The 18,481-nt window shown below is 57.6% G+C and overlaps 2 protein-coding genes across 3 annotated transcripts; one reads left to right on the top strand and one right to left on the bottom strand.

The window, feature by feature from the left end:
* Window positions 1–1,814: 1,814 nt before the first annotated feature.
* On the top strand, window positions 1,815–4,069 carry CFD (complement factor D). The gene is made up of 5 exons (XM_075723725.1): window positions 1,815–1,881; window positions 2,119–2,272; window positions 2,556–2,700; window positions 3,087–3,344; window positions 3,896–4,069. Exons 1-5 carry the CDS (start codon window positions 1,815–1,817, stop codon window positions 4,067–4,069), a joined length of 798 nt encoding a protein of 265 aa, XP_075579840.1.
* A 4,349-nt stretch (window positions 4,070–8,418) lies between these two features.
* Window positions 8,419–17,844, bottom strand: MED16 (mediator complex subunit 16). 2 transcript variants are annotated; one of them, XM_009493699.2, is made up of 14 exons: window positions 17,609–17,844; window positions 17,087–17,194; window positions 16,698–16,867; window positions 15,382–15,813; window positions 14,360–14,465; window positions 13,534–13,689; window positions 12,966–13,177; window positions 12,485–12,691; window positions 11,857–12,067; window positions 11,511–11,644; window positions 10,877–11,069; window positions 10,406–10,622; window positions 9,912–9,995; window positions 8,419–8,766 (listed from the first exon to the last, which is right to left on the bottom strand). In XM_009493699.2, the coding sequence occupies exons 1-14, from the start codon at window positions 17,742–17,744 to the stop codon at window positions 8,640–8,642; spliced, it is 2,493 nt and encodes an 830-aa protein (XP_009491974.2). In that variant the 5' UTR covers window positions 17,745–17,844; the 3' UTR covers window positions 8,419–8,639. The 2 variants fall into 2 exon arrangements, with proteins under 2 accessions (XP_009491974.2, XP_075579781.1); XM_075723666.1 differs by having other exon boundaries at window positions 8,419–8,874; window positions 17,609–17,794.
* Between the last annotated feature and the right edge of the window lie 637 nt (window positions 17,845–18,481).

An 18,481-nucleotide genomic window follows, 5' to 3' on the forward strand; every position in this document is an offset into this window, starting at 1 on the left:
ACTCTCCCCAAATTCAGGGCTGGGGCAGTGGGTGCAACTCCCTTTGCCCCCCCAGGGACTTCCAGCACCTCTTGGAGGAGGCTGAGGCACCCCACGCCCTGTCCTGCCCTGCCTTGGCTGCCCCACGCTTGCACTGGATCCCAGTCCCGGCCAAGCCCTACCCCGTACCCCACATCCCCTGCCCCACGCTCAGCCCACTGCCTCCCCCCCCACCCCCCACCCACTCACAGTCCCATCCGGGCTCTGCGCGGCCCCACGCCACGGCGCCGGCCGCCACGCGTTGCCCTTGTTCCATTTTCGGCCCTAAGTGGGCAGAAATCTGCCGGAGTATTTAACATCTAAATCCCGAATCCCTGGAAGCCGCAGTTAAGCTGCTCTCCCTGCGGAAAATCCACGATTTGAACCAGACTCGGCCACCTCCGGAGCTAGCCGCGCCGCTCTCCTCCCGCCCGCACGCTCCGACCCCATGCCATGTGCTGCCCGACACGTGGGGAGAGAGCGGGAAGACGAAGCCGTCCCTGCAGAGGGACCCCCCCCTCCTTGCCACTGGGGCACGCCGGCCCCTGCGTCCCAGCACCCTCCTCGCTGGTGTCCCCATCCGCCCAGGGACGGGGGGTTCGGTGGTGCTGGGGGTCGGGGGGCTGCTTGGTGCTGGGGGTTGGGTGGTCGATGGCTCAGGGTGGCGGGGCGTCTGCGCAGCCGGACGAAGGCAATTTTGAGCTGTAAAGGCTCGTGGTGCATGAGGAGGAGGAGGAGGAGGGTGGGCTCCAGCCCCTTGCCCGCTGTCCCCGGGGGGGTCCCGCTTGGTCCCGGCCGCGCTGGCGGGAGCACGGCAGAGCCCGCAGGCCGGGATGTGGCCGGATCCGGCTGTGGGCAACACCGGCCACCGCGGCGAGGGCAGCACGACCCCGGCCCCAAACAGGCACCGAGCGATGCCCCGGCCCCGCTGCTCGGAGGTGCTGGGTCTCGACCCGAGGCGGGGTGAGGGGCTCGGGGACCGACGGGCGGCTCCGGGGCTCCGGGATGCACCGGCACCGGCCGGGAGCCGAGGCGGTGGCTCCGCTTAGTGGCACCGGGGAGAAAGGCAGAGGGGACCGGGGCTGCCACCACCACCCCTGCCATGGCCACCACCATCACCCCTGCCACCGCCACCAGCCCCTGCCACCGCCCCGCGCCCCAGCCCTCGCAGGAGCTCCCCTCGGGGCAGGGCTTTCCCCCCCGGGACCCCCCTCCAGGTGCCGGTGGTCCCGACCCCGCTGTCCTCGTCCTCGCCAGCCCCAAGGGCAAAACCCACGGGGGGGACGCTCAGCGCTGCTCCACAGCCCCAGGGAACCCACCGAGCCGGCACCCAGCACCCACCACCATGCTCCCACCGACCCTCCCCGGGCAGCTGGGTGGGGGTCCCTGGGCCAGGGCAGGGGGCCGGGGCCAGGCCCGGGCGCTGCCGCGTGTGCCGGAGCCTTCACGTGCCAAGAGCTGGATTCGGTTTCGGCTTTGAAAACAACAGCGCAGAAATCCCCCGTGGCGGGTGCCAGGTCCGGCAGCTGGGACAGGCTGTTTCCTCCTTCCCTCATTGTTTGTGCCGGGAACTCTTGACCCCTTTTATAAACTCAATATTTGAAAATATTCGGCCCACGCTGCGGAAACCCCCGCCGCTCCCCCTGCGCTGTCCCTTCCTGGCCCCCCCCCCGCCCCCAACCCCCAAAACCGGACATAAAAGCAAGCCCCAGCCCCCGCCCCGGCTCCACGTCTGCCCCACAGAGCCCACGGACCCCACGGCCAGGGCAGAGGCACCGCCGAGCTCCGTCGCAGCCATGGGGCCGAGTCCCGCTCCCCTCCTCATCCTCGCTCCGCTGCTGCTGCTGGGGGCCGTGGTGAACGGTGAGCGCATCCCCCGCCTCGCAGGGACAGGCTGGGGCAGCCACATCCCCAGCATGGGGCGGGGGGTCCTGCCCAGCCCCCCCATTCCTGCCTCTATCTGCAGCCGGGCGCTGCCGTGACCCGTGGGGAGGGGCGGGGGACGCCGGGAGGGGACTGCTGGGGTGACCCCGTGCCACGCTCGCCCGGGCTGGCTGGGGCGATGCCCGGCTAACCCGGACTCTCTCTCGCCTGCCACAGGGCAGCCCCGGGGACGGATCCTGGGGGGCTACGAGGCCAAGCCCCACCTGAGGCCGTACATGGCCTCGCTGCAGCTGGACGGGCAGCACGTCTGCGGGGGCTTCCTCATCGCCGAGCAGTGGGTGCTGAGCGCCGCCCACTGCACCGAGGAGACGTGAGTGCCGGCATGGGGGGGCAGCCTGGGGGCTGCTCTGTGCTGGGGGGTGGCTGCCGGCCTCAGGCCAAATCCCACTCCACAGCCCCAACCCCACTGAAGGAGCAACCAGGGCTCTGCTCCCACCTGCGGTGACGCCCTGGGAGGTCCCGGCACCCCGTGGGGGGCTCTCTGGCACCCCACAGCACCCTGTTTCTGTGGCCGGGTGCAGCGACACCCCCAGCTCCGCGTGCCCCACGGGGTGGGCAGAGCCCCTGCGCCCCACACGCTGCTTCTCTTCCAGGGACGGCAAAATCTTCCAGGTCCTCCTGGGCGCCCACTCGCTGACGGAGCCGGAGCCCCACAAACGCCTGTACCGGGTGCGCGCCCAGATCGCCCACCCCGGCAGCAACATCCACAACAACAAGGACGACCTCCTCCTCCTCCAGGTGGGCTCAGGGCTGCCGGGACCCTCCTTGCCGCTCCCACTGGGCACAGCCCCGCTCCTGCAAATCCCTCTGCCCCTCGGGACCCTGTGGGGTCACTGACCGCAACGGGAGCAAACCCTCGAGGCCAGGCTGGGACAGCTCGGTCCCTTCTGTCCCCTTCCCTGTCCCGTGGGACCGTTCTCCGCTTCCCCCACCAACAACCTTTGGGCAGCATCCAAATGCTTCCATCTTCCCCGTGGTCCCTGCGGCTGCGGCTCCGGGGGGCTGCGGGTGGAAGCCCTGAGCACGGCCGAGGCTGGGGCAGTCCCGGCGTCGGGGCTGGGCTCGCCGTGCCCCAGGCCACAGCCAGCCCCCGCTGACCCGGGTCCCCTCTTGCTTCGTGGCAGCTGGAGGAGAAAGCGGAGCTCAACGCGCACGTGCAGGTGCTGCCGTTCCAGCGGGAGGACAGGGACGTGGCGGCCGACACGGTGTGCGAGGTGGCCGGCTGGGGCACCATCAGCCACAGCGGCCGCCGGCCGGACAAGCTCTACCAGCTGGAGCGGCCGGTGATCAGCCGCGACGTCTGCAACCACCGCACCTACCACGACCACACCATCACCGAGAAGATGATGTGCACTGACTCCCGCAGGAAGGACACCTGCAAGGTACCGCTCGCCCTGGCCTCCCACCCGTTCCTTTCCCAGACAGGGAACCACGCTCGGAGCCACGGGCTGGGGCTGCCGACCCCCTCGGGGGTCTGGGAGCGGGGTGGGTACCTGCAGCTTGGAAGAGGCGAGGGCGTGGGGCTGTGACCCCAGGGTGACGGGGGCTCCTTGCCCTGTGCTGCCCACTGCAAAGCAGCTCTCATGAGCCTGGGGATGGGTGAGGCCACGGGCACGACCCAGTGCACCCCGGGGGTACCCGCTGATGGGTCTGCCAGGATGCCAGGGGCCACGCTGAAAGCCCCCCACGTCCTGGCAGAGCTGGGGGTCTGGGCTGTCGGCAGAGCGAGGGGAGAAGCGAGGGAGGGCAGCACTGACCCCAACCCACAGCTCCTGCGGGTGAAACCCCTGGCTGAGAGCACCCAGGGGCCGAAGCTCTGCCCCTGGCAAGAGCCTTGGGTCAGGCAGGGACCCCCAGCTCCAGGGTCGGGGTGGCATGGGCTGGGCCAGGCCGGCAGACCCTCGGCGGTGCTGATGGAGCCTTCGTCCCGCAGGGAGACTCCGGCGGCCCCCTGGTCTGCAGCGGGGTGGCCGAGGGGGTGGTCACGGCCGGCTCCCGCGTCTGCGGCAACTACAAGAAACCCGCCATCTACACCCGTATCGCCCCGTACGCGCACTGGATCGACAGCGTCATCGCCTCCGCGGCTGGGGAGGGAGACGCTCGCTGAGCCGTCCCCAGGGACCTGGCTCCACGCCGCGGCTTGCTGCCGCCGGCACGGCCGGAGCACCCACGCTGCTGCTCGGGGAAAGCTGCACTGCCAAGAACCGGGGGCTCCCACTGCCGCTCCCACCTGCCCCCGAGCATCCCCCCGTGCCTGGAGGAGGGCCGGCCCGCACGAAACCAGGGGAAGGGGGTCCCCGGTCCCCCTCTCGCGAAGCACAGGGCCCGGCTGGGGGAGGGCCGGGGGTCACAGCCCCCCACGCTGGCGCAAGCCGCAGGCTTTGCTGAACGCGCCGTAACGCTGACCCGCTGCAATAAAGCAATGACGAATTCATAGAATCATCGAATCGTTTCGGTTGGAAAAGACCTTTAAGATCATCCAGGCCAACCATTCCTGCATAGCTGCCAGGGCCGGGGTGGGGGGGGGTGTGTCTGAATGGGACCCCCCTGCCCAGGGGGTGCGGGCAGCACGGGGAGGAGCTGGGCACGAGGTGGGGAGGTGCTGAGCCTGAGCCCACGGGGACGGTGTGGCCAGGGCCCCCCCCCGCTCCCTGCCACCCACGCATTTGGAGGGAGCCCCATCCCCTCCTTTGCCTTGCCCATGTGCTGAGACCCCCCCCCAAACTCACCGCGAGCAGCCATCAAACATGAAATAACCCCAAACCTGTGAGCGCTCGGCCCCAGCTCTGCCCCGGCGCGGGGTCTCCTCGAGGGGTGCATGGACTCCGCCGACACCCCAGCACTCGCCTGGCCCCGCTCCCATCCCTGTACCCCGCAGCCGAGCACCCCCAGCCCATTGCCCCCGGCGGGCGCCTGCGCCTCGGGGGGAGCAGGGGACGCATCCTGCTGCGCGGCCGCGGGGCGATAAGGTCCGAATGCGGGGCCTCCCGCGGGGGCATGGTGTGACTTTGTTAAAGCAGAATCTGCGAGTCGCCGATAAGGCCGGAGGGCAGCACCGGCTCTCACGGCAGGGCAGGATCCGTGCTGGGACCCTCGCTCCCTGTCCCAGGGACCCGTGGAAAGGCAAAGGGGGGCGGACGGGGCAATGCTTGCCCTCGGCTCTTGGCCTGCGCTTGTTTTCAAGAGGGGCAGGGGTGAGGCAGAGCCCCCGTCCTCCTGCTGCAGCCCGGCCTGCAAGAGACTCCCTGCAGCCCCAGGAGCGGCCGGCACCGCCGCTGCCCCGGCAGGGCCCTGGTCCGTGCCCGTGTCCCCCGTCGCAGCAGGGCCGGTGCGGGACCTGGGCGCAGAGAGGCCCCTCGCCCTCCCGCAGCCGGGGCTCCCCCGGTCCTTAGAGGGAGCAGGGCCGGGGCGAATCATCGAATCATTGAATGGTTTAGGTTGGAAAAGCCCTTGAAGATCATCCAGTCCAACCATAACCTAACACTACCAAGTCCACCACTAAACCGATTCAGGGCAGAGCAGCAATTTCATGTTTCCTGGCTTGGTGGCTGGATTATTTTATAATGAAATTAAAACTAGGAATCATTAAGGTTGGAAAGCATCTCTAAGATCATCAGCCCAACCATCACCCCAACACCACCATGCCCACTAAACCATGGCCCCAAGTGCCACCTCCGCCTGTTTTTTGAACCCCTCCAGGGATGGGGACTCCCCCACCTCTCTGGGCAGCCTGTTCCAATGCTTGACCACTCTTTCCATGAAGAAATTTCTCCTAATATCCAATCTGAACCTCCCCTGGCGCAGCTTGAGGCCATAGAAGGCACAGAGGATCAGAGCGGGGCAGCAGCATCGCGGCAGGGAATTGCGAGACCCTTCCAGCATCCCCAACCTGGGAGCAGGGAAGAGTGGGACCAGGAGCGACGGACACACGGCAGGAGGGAGGGCCAGTGCGGGTGAGGTACATCCCTTGTATCGGGGACGGAGGAGGAGAAAGCAGTTCCGGACTTTAAAACCCACCTTCCGTGCCTTGCTGCCAACGCAGCCGCGCCGGAGCTCAGCCGGCGCCTCGGGGAGCGGCTCCCAGCCGCGGGGCTCCATCTCGGGTGGGAGGCGAAGCGGGGAAGTGAGGATCCGTCCTCCCGCAGAGCGGCCGCTCCATCCCTCCTCCGTGCAAACAACAGCGATCAAATGTTAAATAACCCCAAACCTGTTCTCTGAGAAAAAGATTAACCAGGGCTCAGGTTGATTACAGTTTTACTTACAGGGGAGAAGAGCCTTAACAAGAAGTTGTAGTTTCCTAATTAGCCATTTGATTTTCCTTAATTACCAGCAGAATAGCGAGGCAGAGATCAGCTCCGTACAGCAAAACATTAAGCAGAGCTGAGAGACAAACTCTTTGCCATCAGCTCAATTTTTCACTAATAAATGAAAAGGCAGTTCCAGAGGGAAAGGGATATAGAGAAATCGGTTTGTTCTTTCCCTTAAATGGTCTCTGGGGACACCCAGAAGTCGTCTGGCTGGGCAGGAATTTGGCTGGGCAGGAATTTGGCCGAGCCACAGATCGGCTCCAGGCATCTCCACCGCGCTGTGTCAAAGCGTGCAGATGTTTAGATCCGATTCTCTAACGGTGCTGAGCACCCTCAGCCTGGGTTGATCTCGGCAGAAGGACAGGGCAGGTCTTCCTCGGCAGCTCCCCCACGAGCTGCCTGCTCCAGCCCAGCTCCCGGCGGCCACTCGGTACCCAGGCCCTTCCCCACCGGCGCTTCCGACAGCCACGCGCCCGGGCAAACCCAGAGCAAGAGCTTGAAGGAGCTTCTGCCGACTGGAATCATGGAATGCTTTGGGCTGGAAGGGACCTTTAGAGCTCACCCAGCCCAACCCCTGCAGTGACAGGGACAGCTTTAACCAGAGCAGGGTGCTCAGAGCCCCGTCCAACCTGGCCTGGGATGTTTCCAGGGATGGGGCCTCCACCGCCTCTTTGGGCAACCCCTTCCAGTGCTTCACCACCCTCATTGTAAAAAAATTCTTCCTTATATCCAGTCTAAATCTATTCTTCTTTAGTTTAAATCCATTACTCCTTGTCCTGTCACAACAGGCCTTGCTAAAAAGCTTGCCCCCATCCTTCCTATCGGCCCCTTTCAGCACTGAAAGCCGCACTCAGGTCTCCCCGCAGCCTCCTCCTCTCCAGGCTGAAGTCTCTGCTCCAGAAGTCCTGAAGCCGTGCTGCGCAGCAAGCTGGCTACACCCCGACCCGCTGGGAGGGCGGGAGGCTCGAGGGCTCTCCTCATGCAATTAGAAGCTCACCCTAAGAACCGAAAGACCTTAGAGAGCGGAGCAAGCATGCACCAACAGCCTGGGTCATCCATCTAAAGATCATAGAATCGTTTAGGTTGGAAAAGCCCTTTAAGATCATCCAGTCCAACCATTAACCTACACTACCAAGTCTACTCTAAGCCAATCAAGGGTAGACTAGACTAAAATGAAACGGCCACGGCTACTACATTCAGCAGACGCAACGTTAGCACCATTAGTTTGCAATTTCTAGCAAGTGAGAGTGCCTGGCAAAGCAGTAGCTGAGCACTGTCAAATGAGAGCAAAAGGTCGATGCGATTTTCGCCCGACCTTGGGAGCGGCGCAGAGCTGCACGCCAGGAACGCTCTTCCTCAAACGTGCCGAAGTGTCCGGCTTTGTCTGAAGCTGGAGACTTACAACAATCCTAATGGCTCGATGTTTTCTCCTCTTGTGTCCATAATAACCTGACAGAAGCTTGAAAACATTAATTTCCCCTTCCAATTTTGCAAATGATGTCAGCTCCTTTCCTAACAGGCATGCAATTAACAGGGCTTTCCTGCTTCTCTTCTGTTTGTGCATCAACCACCCTGGCCACGCGCCGTCCAACCAAAGTCACACGGAAGACCGCCAAAGTTTTGAGAACAAACCAAACATTCTGTACAAAATTAAGGAAACTTTTATTTACAAAAGAGCTGCTGATTCAGTGAGAGCCGGAGATGTTTGCTCCAGGCAGCAACACTCTCGTGTTCCTGCTCCTCCAGAGGGGGAAGAAATTGCTCCGTTAAAACACAGATAGGTACGATGGTGAAGTCTCCCATCAGAGGGGCAAGTTTACCCGAAGGATGGAGAAGTGCAGGAAAATGGAGTAACCAGCCCACACTGCACTTCCTGAGCAGCCCGTAGCAAAGGACGAGCACAAGGTACCGCGCGCTTGCTCCCCTTTCGCTGGGGACTTGCTCTGCTCACCCCCAGCCGCCACCGTCACCGCGCTGCCCGTGCCAGGGCTCGTGCCGGGGCCCAGGCACTCTGCCCGCTCAGCCCAGAGACACGACCGCAGCAGGGCTCTCTCCTCCCAGGCCCTCGGCCCCAGCTGACACTGACAGGGAAACCCCTGGCATTCCCTTCTAGCTCTTCCCTGTAAAAGAGGAAGCGCTCCCTCCCCTCTTATTTTTTTTTTTACGGCAGAAAGATCAATGCAAGAAAAGCGGCAGCACCGCTGGTCAGCTGCTTGGCACCGTCTCGCGGGCAGCATCGGGACGCTGCTTTCGGAGAGCTGAGGAGAAGAGCTGCCGTTCCTTTGTCCCAAACGCCTCCAAGGAAGGAAGCTCCGAGCAGCTCTTCTGCTCGGCGCCCGCTGTTCCCTCTGTGCCCCACAGAAGGTGCGCTCAGGAATAGCTGAGGGGCATCCTCCTCCACAGCCCCCCACACAAGCAGTTTTTGATCCAGCGCTGCTCCCACTGTTTCACCGCAGTGACTTTGTTCGGCGATTTCAGCATCGTAACACAGCCGCACCTGGAAAGAAGCGGAGAGGTGCAGCCAGGCCCAGGAGACACAGAAGCCCAGGAAAAAAAAGCCAGCGCTGCTGGGGCATCTGCACGGGTCACGCAGGGAGCAAGGAATCTGAGGAGGAAACCAGCTTTTGCCATTTGAGGGTGATGTTTGCGAGCGCTAAAAACCAGCTGAAACCAGGCGAGCGGTTATCTTAAATGAAGAGAGGTTATCTTGGAACAGAAGGCTGTCTTCAAGACAACAGCCCTCAGCTGCTATTTATACAGAAAACAGCAGACAGTCATCTTGTAAAAAATGATCTGCTACAGAGACCTTCTATTAAAACCAGTAATTAAAGCTAATTCAATCACATGATTAGACGGATGTTTGCTCCCTGCACCATTATTTTGAAATCCAGGCTCTTTTGTGAGGGTGGATGAAGAGGACAGCACAAAAGGACTTAAAATGCAAACCTAGCTTGAAAGATGACCCAAAAATAGCACTATGGATACTGTGATTATTTCCTCTCGCCAGCTCCTCTCCAAGAACACAGGTAGTTTTATTTAAAGACCAGACCTGCAAAACAAGCCGGGGATCTCTCATCACTAATAAAGACTCCTACAGGCCAAATTCTGGTCTCTATTTACCTGGGCAGCCTGACTGCTCTCAGATTTTCCTGTTAAAGTGATATCATATTTATTCCATGATGCACCATTTACAGCCCTTAGATGAAATACATTTCATCTGTTCAGTCACTGGCAGTGACGACTGCAGCTAATCCTCACAGAGAATTAGGGGTTACTTTGCACCAAGCAAAGCAGTAAGATTTTTAATCTAAACAGCCATGCTGCAACGATACAGAAGCAGCTATCTCGAGTCAGCGACGCTGCTCTTCAAGAAACATTTTAAGGATCTCGGTCTTCCAGGTTAGGGATGCCTTAAATGCAATCAGAACTGCTTTTTTCCAATGCAAGGGGTAGTGCCATACACCAAAAGCCTTATTATAGAAGCAGCATTTCCTCCTGCAGACACAATTAACATAAAACGTTACTGGGATACCAGCTAGGATGGTAAACAGAGACTAAAAGAGCTGTTGAATGACAAAAAGAACAGTTGGGGTTTCTGCCAAGACCTCCTCTGCACCGAAGGATTACGCTTGCGTTGCTTACCTGGTACACGACTTGCATTCCTCTGTCGGGTATGCTCCTAAATGAAGCCGCCTCAGATGATCAATTTTGGGCTGTCCAGGCGCCCTGGGTAGAAAGAAGAATGGGAATTTTTCCAGAATATCGCTTTCTAAAAGCTGTTTCCAGGACAGTGAGCTGCACTTCAGCGGCCAACATGACACAGGCCTTGGCTACCTAGTCTACCGAGCACCATGGGATTCAAGGCCATGCTGACAGGAACCTCATCACAAACCAGCATTTTTTTCCACCCTCCATTTGCCATCTCTTTTCCATACTTTAAATTCCCAGCCCATTGCAAGTTAGGACACAAGTTCAAGCAGGGAGAATAAACTGCTCTTGGCTCACACCAGCAAACGGATGAGCCAAAAAACACAGGCGCCCCAAACCCACTGACCTCTCGGAGCTGGAAAGAGATCCCAAAGCCTCCCAACACCCTTTTTCTCACCCCACCAGCTATTCGTTTCAGGTCTCTGTACCTGACAAAGGCATCAAACTGGGAAGAGACGGTGTGACCAACGAGCCCAGGAGCTTTCCCAAATTGCAGCCGGACAAGCTGTTTGTTCTGCAGCTTGCTGATAATGCCATCGTTGATGGGCAACCAATCGATATTGGGAATGAGCAACTGGCTGGGCAGGAGGCAACACTCGTCTATCAGGGTATCATCTGGCTCCGTTATGTGATTTTCCTCACGACCTGCATGGAAAAACGAAGCAGGGAGAGGGAACCAGCGTGATCTTTAAATTTCTCATTTAGAGTTCAAGAGAACTGCGTGCAGTTTCCTCCTCCATCCGCCAACACAGCGCAGAGAACAATAAACTTGGCAGCTGTACTTGCCCTTTCTAAACACTACAGACCCACTCAGAAATTACTCCCTGCAATTATTCCTTTCACGCGCAATCCGCATTAAGGAAGGATTCTTTTGTTCAGGGAAACTGGCAAACACTTACAGCACAGCCAGAGTTTAGTTAGGAGCCTGAAGAGGAGGGACATGCTGTCCTGGGTGTCGGAGGTTGCCGTGTAGACGGGGAGGCAGCTTGGCTTCAACAGTCCCCAAATGCGGATCACCACCATCAGCTCCCTGAACATGCCCAAGGATGCTCCGTCTCGCAGAAAGCTGTGTCCCGGGCGCACAGGGGAGCCCTGCAGAGGGAAAAAAAAAAAAAGCTACAACTGAGATTGAGACTTACAGGCAGCCTGCTGGAACCACTGCTCTGTTTTTAGACAACTCCTTCTTCCAAGCAGTACAGAGCCCATGGAACTCGCTGCCAGAGGATGCCGTGGAGGTCAGAGGCAGACAGAGGTTCATAAAAGGTTTAAACAAGTCAGGCAGCCACTGAGCCCGCTTCTCTGAATGCAGCTGCCAGTTGCTACACCACTGACACCCAGATGGGCGCAGAAAGGACCGTTTTGTGTTTCTGCAGCTTCTTACACTCTTCTCCCAAGTGCCTGTTTGGATAGGAACACCGGGGTTGTGTGTGACTTGGCTAAAGCTACCCAAACACTGCACACAGAGGGTTGTTTTGTCGGTTTTTTTTTTCCTTTTGCTCCTTTTGGTCTTTTCTCAGGACCCCAGGCTCTCACCTGGTTAGGAAGGCTGGCCAGCAGATAGAGCACAAAATCTCCCACCCACTGGATGAGCTGCTGCAGGGACTGCAACGTGGTCATCTCTAGGACAAATTCTTCCGTCTTCAAGTTAATCATCACCTTGTCAATGTCTGAAACAGAAGCAAGACATCTCCTGGCTCAGGAAGAAGATGGATCCAAACTTCACCCCCCCATCCCTGCGGTGCCAAGAGAGGCCACCCTCCTCCTCCTCAAACCCCGGGAGTTACTATGAGACTGTGACACTTTATATCGAACGTAAAAGGGGAACGATCCAATACAAAACACTCAGAACGCAGCGGCTGATGTTACGAGCAATCACTACCTATATCTGTGATCTTGGAGCAGATCTCGGTGAGTCGGTCCCCGGGACTCTTGTCCGGGGTGTTCAGGAAGTGTGGGCGTAGCAGCGATTTCAAGGTGCAGCTAATGGCGATCAGGAACAGCTTCGCGTGGTAGTCACACACCCGGGCAATCGTGCTGGAGGAGAGCTTGCAGAGAGATGCCTTCATGGCAACAATGCGCGTGGAGAGGACCTGATCGACAGAGAGACGCCGGAACAATACAGAAGGCAGAAACTCATTAAAGCAAGCTGCTTTATTCTCTGCTCTCCGTTTCTGCTACAAGAATGACATGAATAGTGAATACTGTTCTGCGCACGTACAAACAGCGCTACTGTTCCCAGAATCTCTGCCAAAAACAGACTTTGCCATCTCACCAGAAGTTTCCGACAGGTAGAGACCGTTAATGTTAGTGAAAATGAATGCTGTTTAAATGGAGGTTCTTCACACCTCAAATACTGCTGGAGTAGAGTATTCAGAGACAGCACAGCCAGGTAATTAGAGCTGTCTGTCTTCTGAGCACTGGCAATTACTGCTCCCTCCTCCCAGTCACCGAGCCCCTCCACGCGCCCACCCTCCGCAGGAAGCCAGGGAGCTTCCGCTCCTGCTGACCTGCTGCAGGGCCGCATTCTGGCGCATATACTCTTCGTGCAGCTTCTCCACCAGGTTCTGGACCATGTTGGGTTGGACGTGGAGCAGGATGTCCCACCAGTCGTAGCCAGTCACCATGCAATACTCCAACAGGAACAGCAAGTGACGGAGGGACATGTTCATGTCCAGCACGTGGCCCATGGAGGGGGAGATACGAAGCATGCTCAGCTGAAGGGAGGAGGCAAAGGAAAATCCATATCAAGAACCGGATCGAAAACATTCCACAAAGCTACCGCACAACACATGGACAATTGCAGCTCATCCCTGACCCAGACATCCGATTCCTGCAGTAATGGGATACATCCCTTCTTGTTTAACATGGATCATCCAGCTGGAAGTAACATTTGTAGAACTTTTCTGAATGATCCTTTGCCACTTAGAGAGATAAAGAGAGAGCCTGGCCGAGAAGAACTAACACCCCCCCCATAACAGAGCACAATACCTTCCCATGGCTATCGATGCCAGCCAAGGCCAGAGACGTCCAGGAGAGCTGCATGGCTTTGAAGTGAACCAGGGGACCAGCAGTTCGCTGCCTTTTGATAGTCTGCTCGTCCACTGGGCGCTGGGAGGAAGAGCCATAGAAGACAGCCATCATTTGCAGGGACAAGCGATGAACAATGTGGACGCTGCCATCGTGAAAAGCCAAAGCCAGACCTGGGGAGAGAAGACAACCGAGGCTGAGCAAGCGACTCCTCCGGGTATAACCCAGACCTCGACCAGAGAAGCAGCCACCCCCGGAAGCCCACGTGGCAACACCACAGCACCCAAAAGGCCGTGGGCTCACAGGCACACTTGTATCTTGAGGCCACGCCAGCGTTTCAGAGGGCTGCCTCTTTCCATGGAAATTAAATGGGACGGCTAGGAAGACAGCACATCTTTGAAAGTTCTCCTATCGGCATTTCATGCAGTTTGTTCCACATTCTCACTTCAGCTACAGTTCGGAAGATGAAGAAGGCAGAGTTTCAGGCAGAAGCTACGTATTTAGGAGAAAGACAACAGAGACTCCTTACCCAGTCCAGGGAAGAATTTGGTGTCATTCGCCACCTTCAGATCAGTATTGGTCAGGGAGATTGGCAGCTTCGGCAGAGCCACAGCTGAAACCCGATCCAAGTCATTGGTGGCAGAAAGAATCCGCCATTTCAGTATCATGGGTTGCTTGTCTCCAACTTTGAAAAATAAGTAAATAAATGAGACATCTCTCCCCAAAGAGATCAGAAAATGCTGTGTCCCCCCCTGCTGATTTCTGCCCACACTCCCCAACTAAATGGAATTACAGATCAAGCGCTATTTGTTCATTCTACCAGACCAGTATATTTCCCTCATATTTCCCTAACTTTTTTCTGATCTCAGTAATTGTACAAATGATAACTTGTTTTGCTAAATCTCTTTTGATGGAAGGCCCTGCTGGTGGTGATTAAAAAAATCCTTATGTACAATAATCCTTTATATTTCAGTGGAACAAACTGCAGAGCTTTGATTTTGTTATATCTGAAACCAGGCGGAAAAAACATGCAGACTGGATAGCTTGATTAAACTAGCTTTGCTGCATGATCTTTTTGCTTTAGAAGGCTTGGCTCACTTGGATCTCAGCAGGAAGGGTGGTTGCACAGCGTAACACAGAAAATGTCTTTTATTGAGTGAAAGTAACAATTAAACCACTTCCTGGAAACCAGCAATTTGTTGCCTAAGATGGAAACGGATGGAATAGAGCACGTGACTGAGAACACCTGAAAAATAAATACGGGCTTCTGGATAATCCCATATATGCGATAATGGATTTGAGAACCTATCTTGACCATGCTCCTATTTTTAAGAGTAACCAGTGCAGAAACTCACCCACAGGGGAGATTTGCTGAAAGATATTATTGACTGGCAAGCCCTCTTTCCGCAGAGACCAGCACTCCACGATGCTGCTGTTTTGGTTGGACGCACAAAGCAACACCTGTAAAACAGAAACCCATACTGCAACCACGCGCACAAGCTTTACAGTAGGGAAAGACGCTATCCCGTCGCGTTTTCCGCCCCTCCCTTTCCCCTCTATTTTGAAGTTCCTTCTCCTAATTAGTTTACATTCCACCAGCGAAAGGCAGAGGGTTGTATCAGCAATATGTAACGGTGAAGCCCCTCGTTCCAGCTAGAAGGAAAGAGAAGCAGAACTCTGCAATGTGTTATCACAGCCTGTGCCTCTCCGCATCACAAACGATTTCATCTCTCACAGGCCTGCGACCTGCTGATATCACTCACACACATCATAAACTAAATGGAAAGGAAAGGGCAGGAACTGAACTGACTCTGAAGCCAGAGCAGACACTGTGTTCTCCAACAAGGCACTCCGTCCCAACCAGCGGAGAGGTCAGGCTTCGTTGAATCACTCAGCGTTCCAGAATCACATTATCAATCCCCTGGCAAACAGAGTTAAGCTACTAAATTAACTCACCCAGATCAAGAGCTCTAAGCGTTCTGGAGAAGGGCTGCTTTGAAGCCGAGACCTAAAGATGAAAGACCTTGCATCCCAGAACCTCGCGGACAGCCCGGCAGAGCACCCCTAACAACCAGTGCCAGATCCGGAAAGTAAACAAAGCAAAGCATAATCAGGCTAACGAAGGACAGGGCTTTTCAGGCTGCTTTTCCAGGAACTGGAGGGCTCAGCCATTACACCCCCAGACCTTTAAGGGGCGGCCTGCTTGACAGCGAAGCTGAACTAGCAGCACTTCCAGAAACAGCAACTAGAAACGCAAAGGGCATTGCAGGACATGACTGTTCTCCTCCAGAGCCATGTGGGGAAGCCAAAGGTGGAGCAAACAGCTATTTCCTTGCTATTCATTTAACTCCTACTTGTTTTAACAGCAGATGCTCACCTGCTCTGACATGTCCCGAGCAAGGAATTTCAGGTGAGTGATTGCTGGGTATTTGTCTTTGCGGGCAGGGTCCGTGGTGCAGCGCATGAAGAGGGAAGGTAGGATTTCAGTGTCTATTTTGCATTTCTCATTCACCACGCTGACGCAGACTTTGTAGAACTGGACAGGGGAGGTGCTGCTGCCATCCGACGTGGCCACCACGATGTTCCCCCCTCCGGTGAAGGCGACATCTGCCAAGGCGACGCGACAGCGGAGGCGGCACAGGCTCTCTGTGGACGTCAGCACCTGCCCGTTGGGCTTGAGGAGAGAGACCGTCACCAGCCCACTGATGGTCACAGCAATCCAGCCCTCCATGGGCTTCCCTCCAAACAGCGTCAGCGACGGAGAGAACTTGACCCTGGAAAACTTCTCACCAAAGTTCGACGCTCCAGACTGTGAACGAAGACCAACAACACAAAGACGTTCGCACCTGACAGCCGCAGCACACTCATGACTGCGGAGCTCTCCTCGTTAGGTCAGAGCTGAACAGATTCAGATGAGGGCACCGAGCTCAAGCACCCAGCTCTGCTACGTGACCCTGGAGAGGCCCCTTTGCCCCCGTCCCAGAGCGGTTCCAGTGGGAACGCACCAGCCCATCAGCAAAGCTCTCAGAGCACCCCAGACACAGAGCTCCAACCTCACTTATGTGGGCTGAACCTGGAAGACCAACACCCCCTCTTCCCTCTCCGTGGCCAAATCCAGCTCTGACACCAACCCGCTGCCCAACACTTAATGTCCCTGTGCCTCGAGTTCTCCAGCACTAGGCAGAGGGAAAGGCTTCTCTCTGTGGGACGCCCGAAGAATTAATGCTTAAAAAAATGTAAATAGGTAACTTCTACTTGGCACACTTGCTCTTTTTGAGTCTGGCAGAATTAGACACGTTTCTAAACAAGCAGCTTATCTCCATACACATATGGCTCCCATTCCCAAATCCCTGGATCAACCCTCAGGACCTTGAACGCATTTCTTCTGAATTGCTACTGGTAGGCAAAGAAATGCTTTCATCTCCATTTTACAGCCAAGGAAATTGAAGCACTAGACTAAGGAAGACACGTTTAAAGCACCAAGAGAAACGAGGCATCCAACCCCCGTTGAAATTCAGCAGGAACTAGGAATCTGACTTTTCTTTTTGACTGGAAAAACTCCCCTACTCGACTTGCCCAAGGCCACAGAGGAAGCCCAGAGCAGAGAGAAACACAGACAGGGGTTTCTCAAGTCCTTTGCTAATGCCCTGAGCCAGCCTTCCTGACCAGATCCCCCACAGAGCTGGGACAAACCTTTTCCACGTGCAGAGCCAGCTTCACGCCATTGTGCAGCCAGGACAGGGCCACAACCGGGTCCCCTTCCACCATACTGCCCACGGTGTTCTCCCAGCTGTTGGCCAAGTGATCAGTCATGCTCCAGCACTTGATGTGGCCGTCCGCATCTGCCGAGAGCAGCCTGGAGCCTACGACAACGGCACCTTGTAAGAACCAGGGGGTACAGCCAAAAAAATCAACTGAGAAATCAAACCACCCCAGCACAGTTCGAATGGAGACAGCCAATTCATGGCTGCGAAGCGACTGACAAAACTCCCTCTCCATGACAAATCGTATACCATCGTTTTAGGAAACGCACATGCGTGAATGGCGGGACACAGGGATAAAGAGAAGGGATCCAAGCTCACCTGACTGATCCCACTCCAAACAAGTGATGATTTCAGCATGGCCAGAGTTAACGGAATAGACGTCCCATGGATGCTCAGTGTCGATGATATGGACCATATGGGTGAGATCTACACAAAGAGAGAAGTGAATTGCTATCCCTCATTGCCAGCTACCCAGCTGGCGTTTCTAAACCCAAAGAGCCTCAGCTGATGCAGGGGGAAGACATAAAATATCTTCTGGCAAGCAGTTTTGGGAAGGATAACAACTGTGCTTGGCAACTCAGGTAAGGTACCAGATGCCAGCGCGGAGCTTGCCCTGGTTTAGCAGAGCGAGAACTGCTCCCCAGCGAACAAAACACCCAATAAACCTAAGGAATGGAAGAAAGAGCACAAGTTTCCCGTGCTAATGAGCGCAGCCGAGAGATGTCAGGGTCAAAGCAGAGCACAGGCCACCTGGCCCAGCGGTTCCTCGCGGCAGGACTCGCCTAAACGCGTCGTGAGCTTCCAGGGGACGTTACCCAACCTTCCACAAGCACGCCGTACCTTTTTCCTCCTCATTTTTGAGGTCTGTGGTGAAAGCGATGAGGTTCCGGCAGGACCACGCGCACACTAAGGGGATGGAGGGGCAGTGGTTGCTTTTTGGCTTCTTCTCCCACTCGCAGACATACGCCAAGTCCATCGCGCCGCTGGCAAAGCCCCGGGGAGAGGGGAAAGGCGCTGGCTCCTCCCTGGAAGCAAGAAACAGCCAGTTCCACCCGTCAGAGGCCGCAGGCCGAGGCCCGGTTACACCGGCTCCCCCCCGCCAGATCCGCCCAGGCCCCGCCGCGCCTCAAGCCCCGGCACCCGGGGCGGAGAAAGGCGATCGGCCCCCAGCTCCCGAGGGGCAAGCGGGGACCCCAGCCCCGGGGGCGGGGGGGGAAGCAGAACCCCCTCGGAACGCGGGTGGGGACAAAGCCCCGCACCGGGAGCGGCCCCGGTACCGCCGGCGGCGGGAGCGCGGCCTGCCCCTCACGGCGGGGGGGAGGCCGGGCCTGCGGCAGCGGGAGAGCCCCGGAGAGGCCCCGCCGACCGGCGGGGGGGGCGGGGGGGGGGTTGCCCGCCGGGGTACCGACCCCGCGGCGGGGGGGGGGTGTGCCCGGTCCCTCCCGGGGCGGGCGGTGCCGGGGCGGGAGCGGCCCCACTCACCGGGCCGGGCCGGGCACTAGGACCCTGCCCCGCCCCCTGCGGGCTGCCCGCCGCGCGCCTTCGCCCCGCCCCGCACGCTCAGGCACCGCTGCGGCCACCCCAGCGCTCTAATTTGCATGGGCGCCTACCCAGAACCCACCGGGGCAACGGCAGGAAAAAAAGAAACCTGTGGATTTGGGGAGATTTTTTTTTTGTGAAGTCGAAGCGAACGATAGAGGGATGGGGATTTTC

This window comes from Pelecanus crispus, chromosome 20 (genome assembly GCF_030463565.1).
Source record: "Pelecanus crispus isolate bPelCri1 chromosome 20, bPelCri1.pri, whole genome shotgun sequence".
Taxonomy (NCBI): Eukaryota; Metazoa; Chordata; class Aves; order Pelecaniformes; family Pelecanidae; genus Pelecanus; species Pelecanus crispus.

What these genes read in the sequence shown, in the direction of transcription:
- CFD (XM_075723725.1), top strand. Translation starts at nt 1,815, where the DNA reads ATGGGGCCGAGTCCCGCTCCCCTCCTCATCCTCGCTCCGCTGCTGCTG. An exon ending in ACGACCTCCTCCTCCTCCAG is followed by an intron (nt 2,701 to 3,086) that starts GTGGGCTCAGGG and finishes GCTTCGTGGCAG; the next exon opens with CTGGAGGAGAAAGCGGAGCT. An exon ending in GCAGGAAGGACACCTGCAAG is followed by an intron (nt 3,345 to 3,895) that starts GTACCGCTCGCC and finishes TTCGTCCCGCAG; the next exon opens with GGAGACTCCGGCGGCCCCCT.
- MED16 (XM_075723666.1), bottom strand. Translation starts at nt 17,744, where the DNA reads ATGGACTTGGCGTATGTCTGCGAGTGGGAGAAGAAGCCAAAAAGCAAC. An exon ending in TTTGGAGTGGGATCAGTCAG is followed by an intron (nt 16,868 to 17,086) that starts GTGAGCTTGGAT and finishes CCGTTGTCGTAG; the next exon opens with GCTCCAGGCTGCTCTCGGCA. An exon ending in AACTAAACTCTGGCTGTGCT is followed by an intron (nt 10,623 to 10,876) that starts GTAAGTGTTTGC and finishes TTTTCCATGCAG; the next exon opens with GTCGTGAGGAAAATCACATA.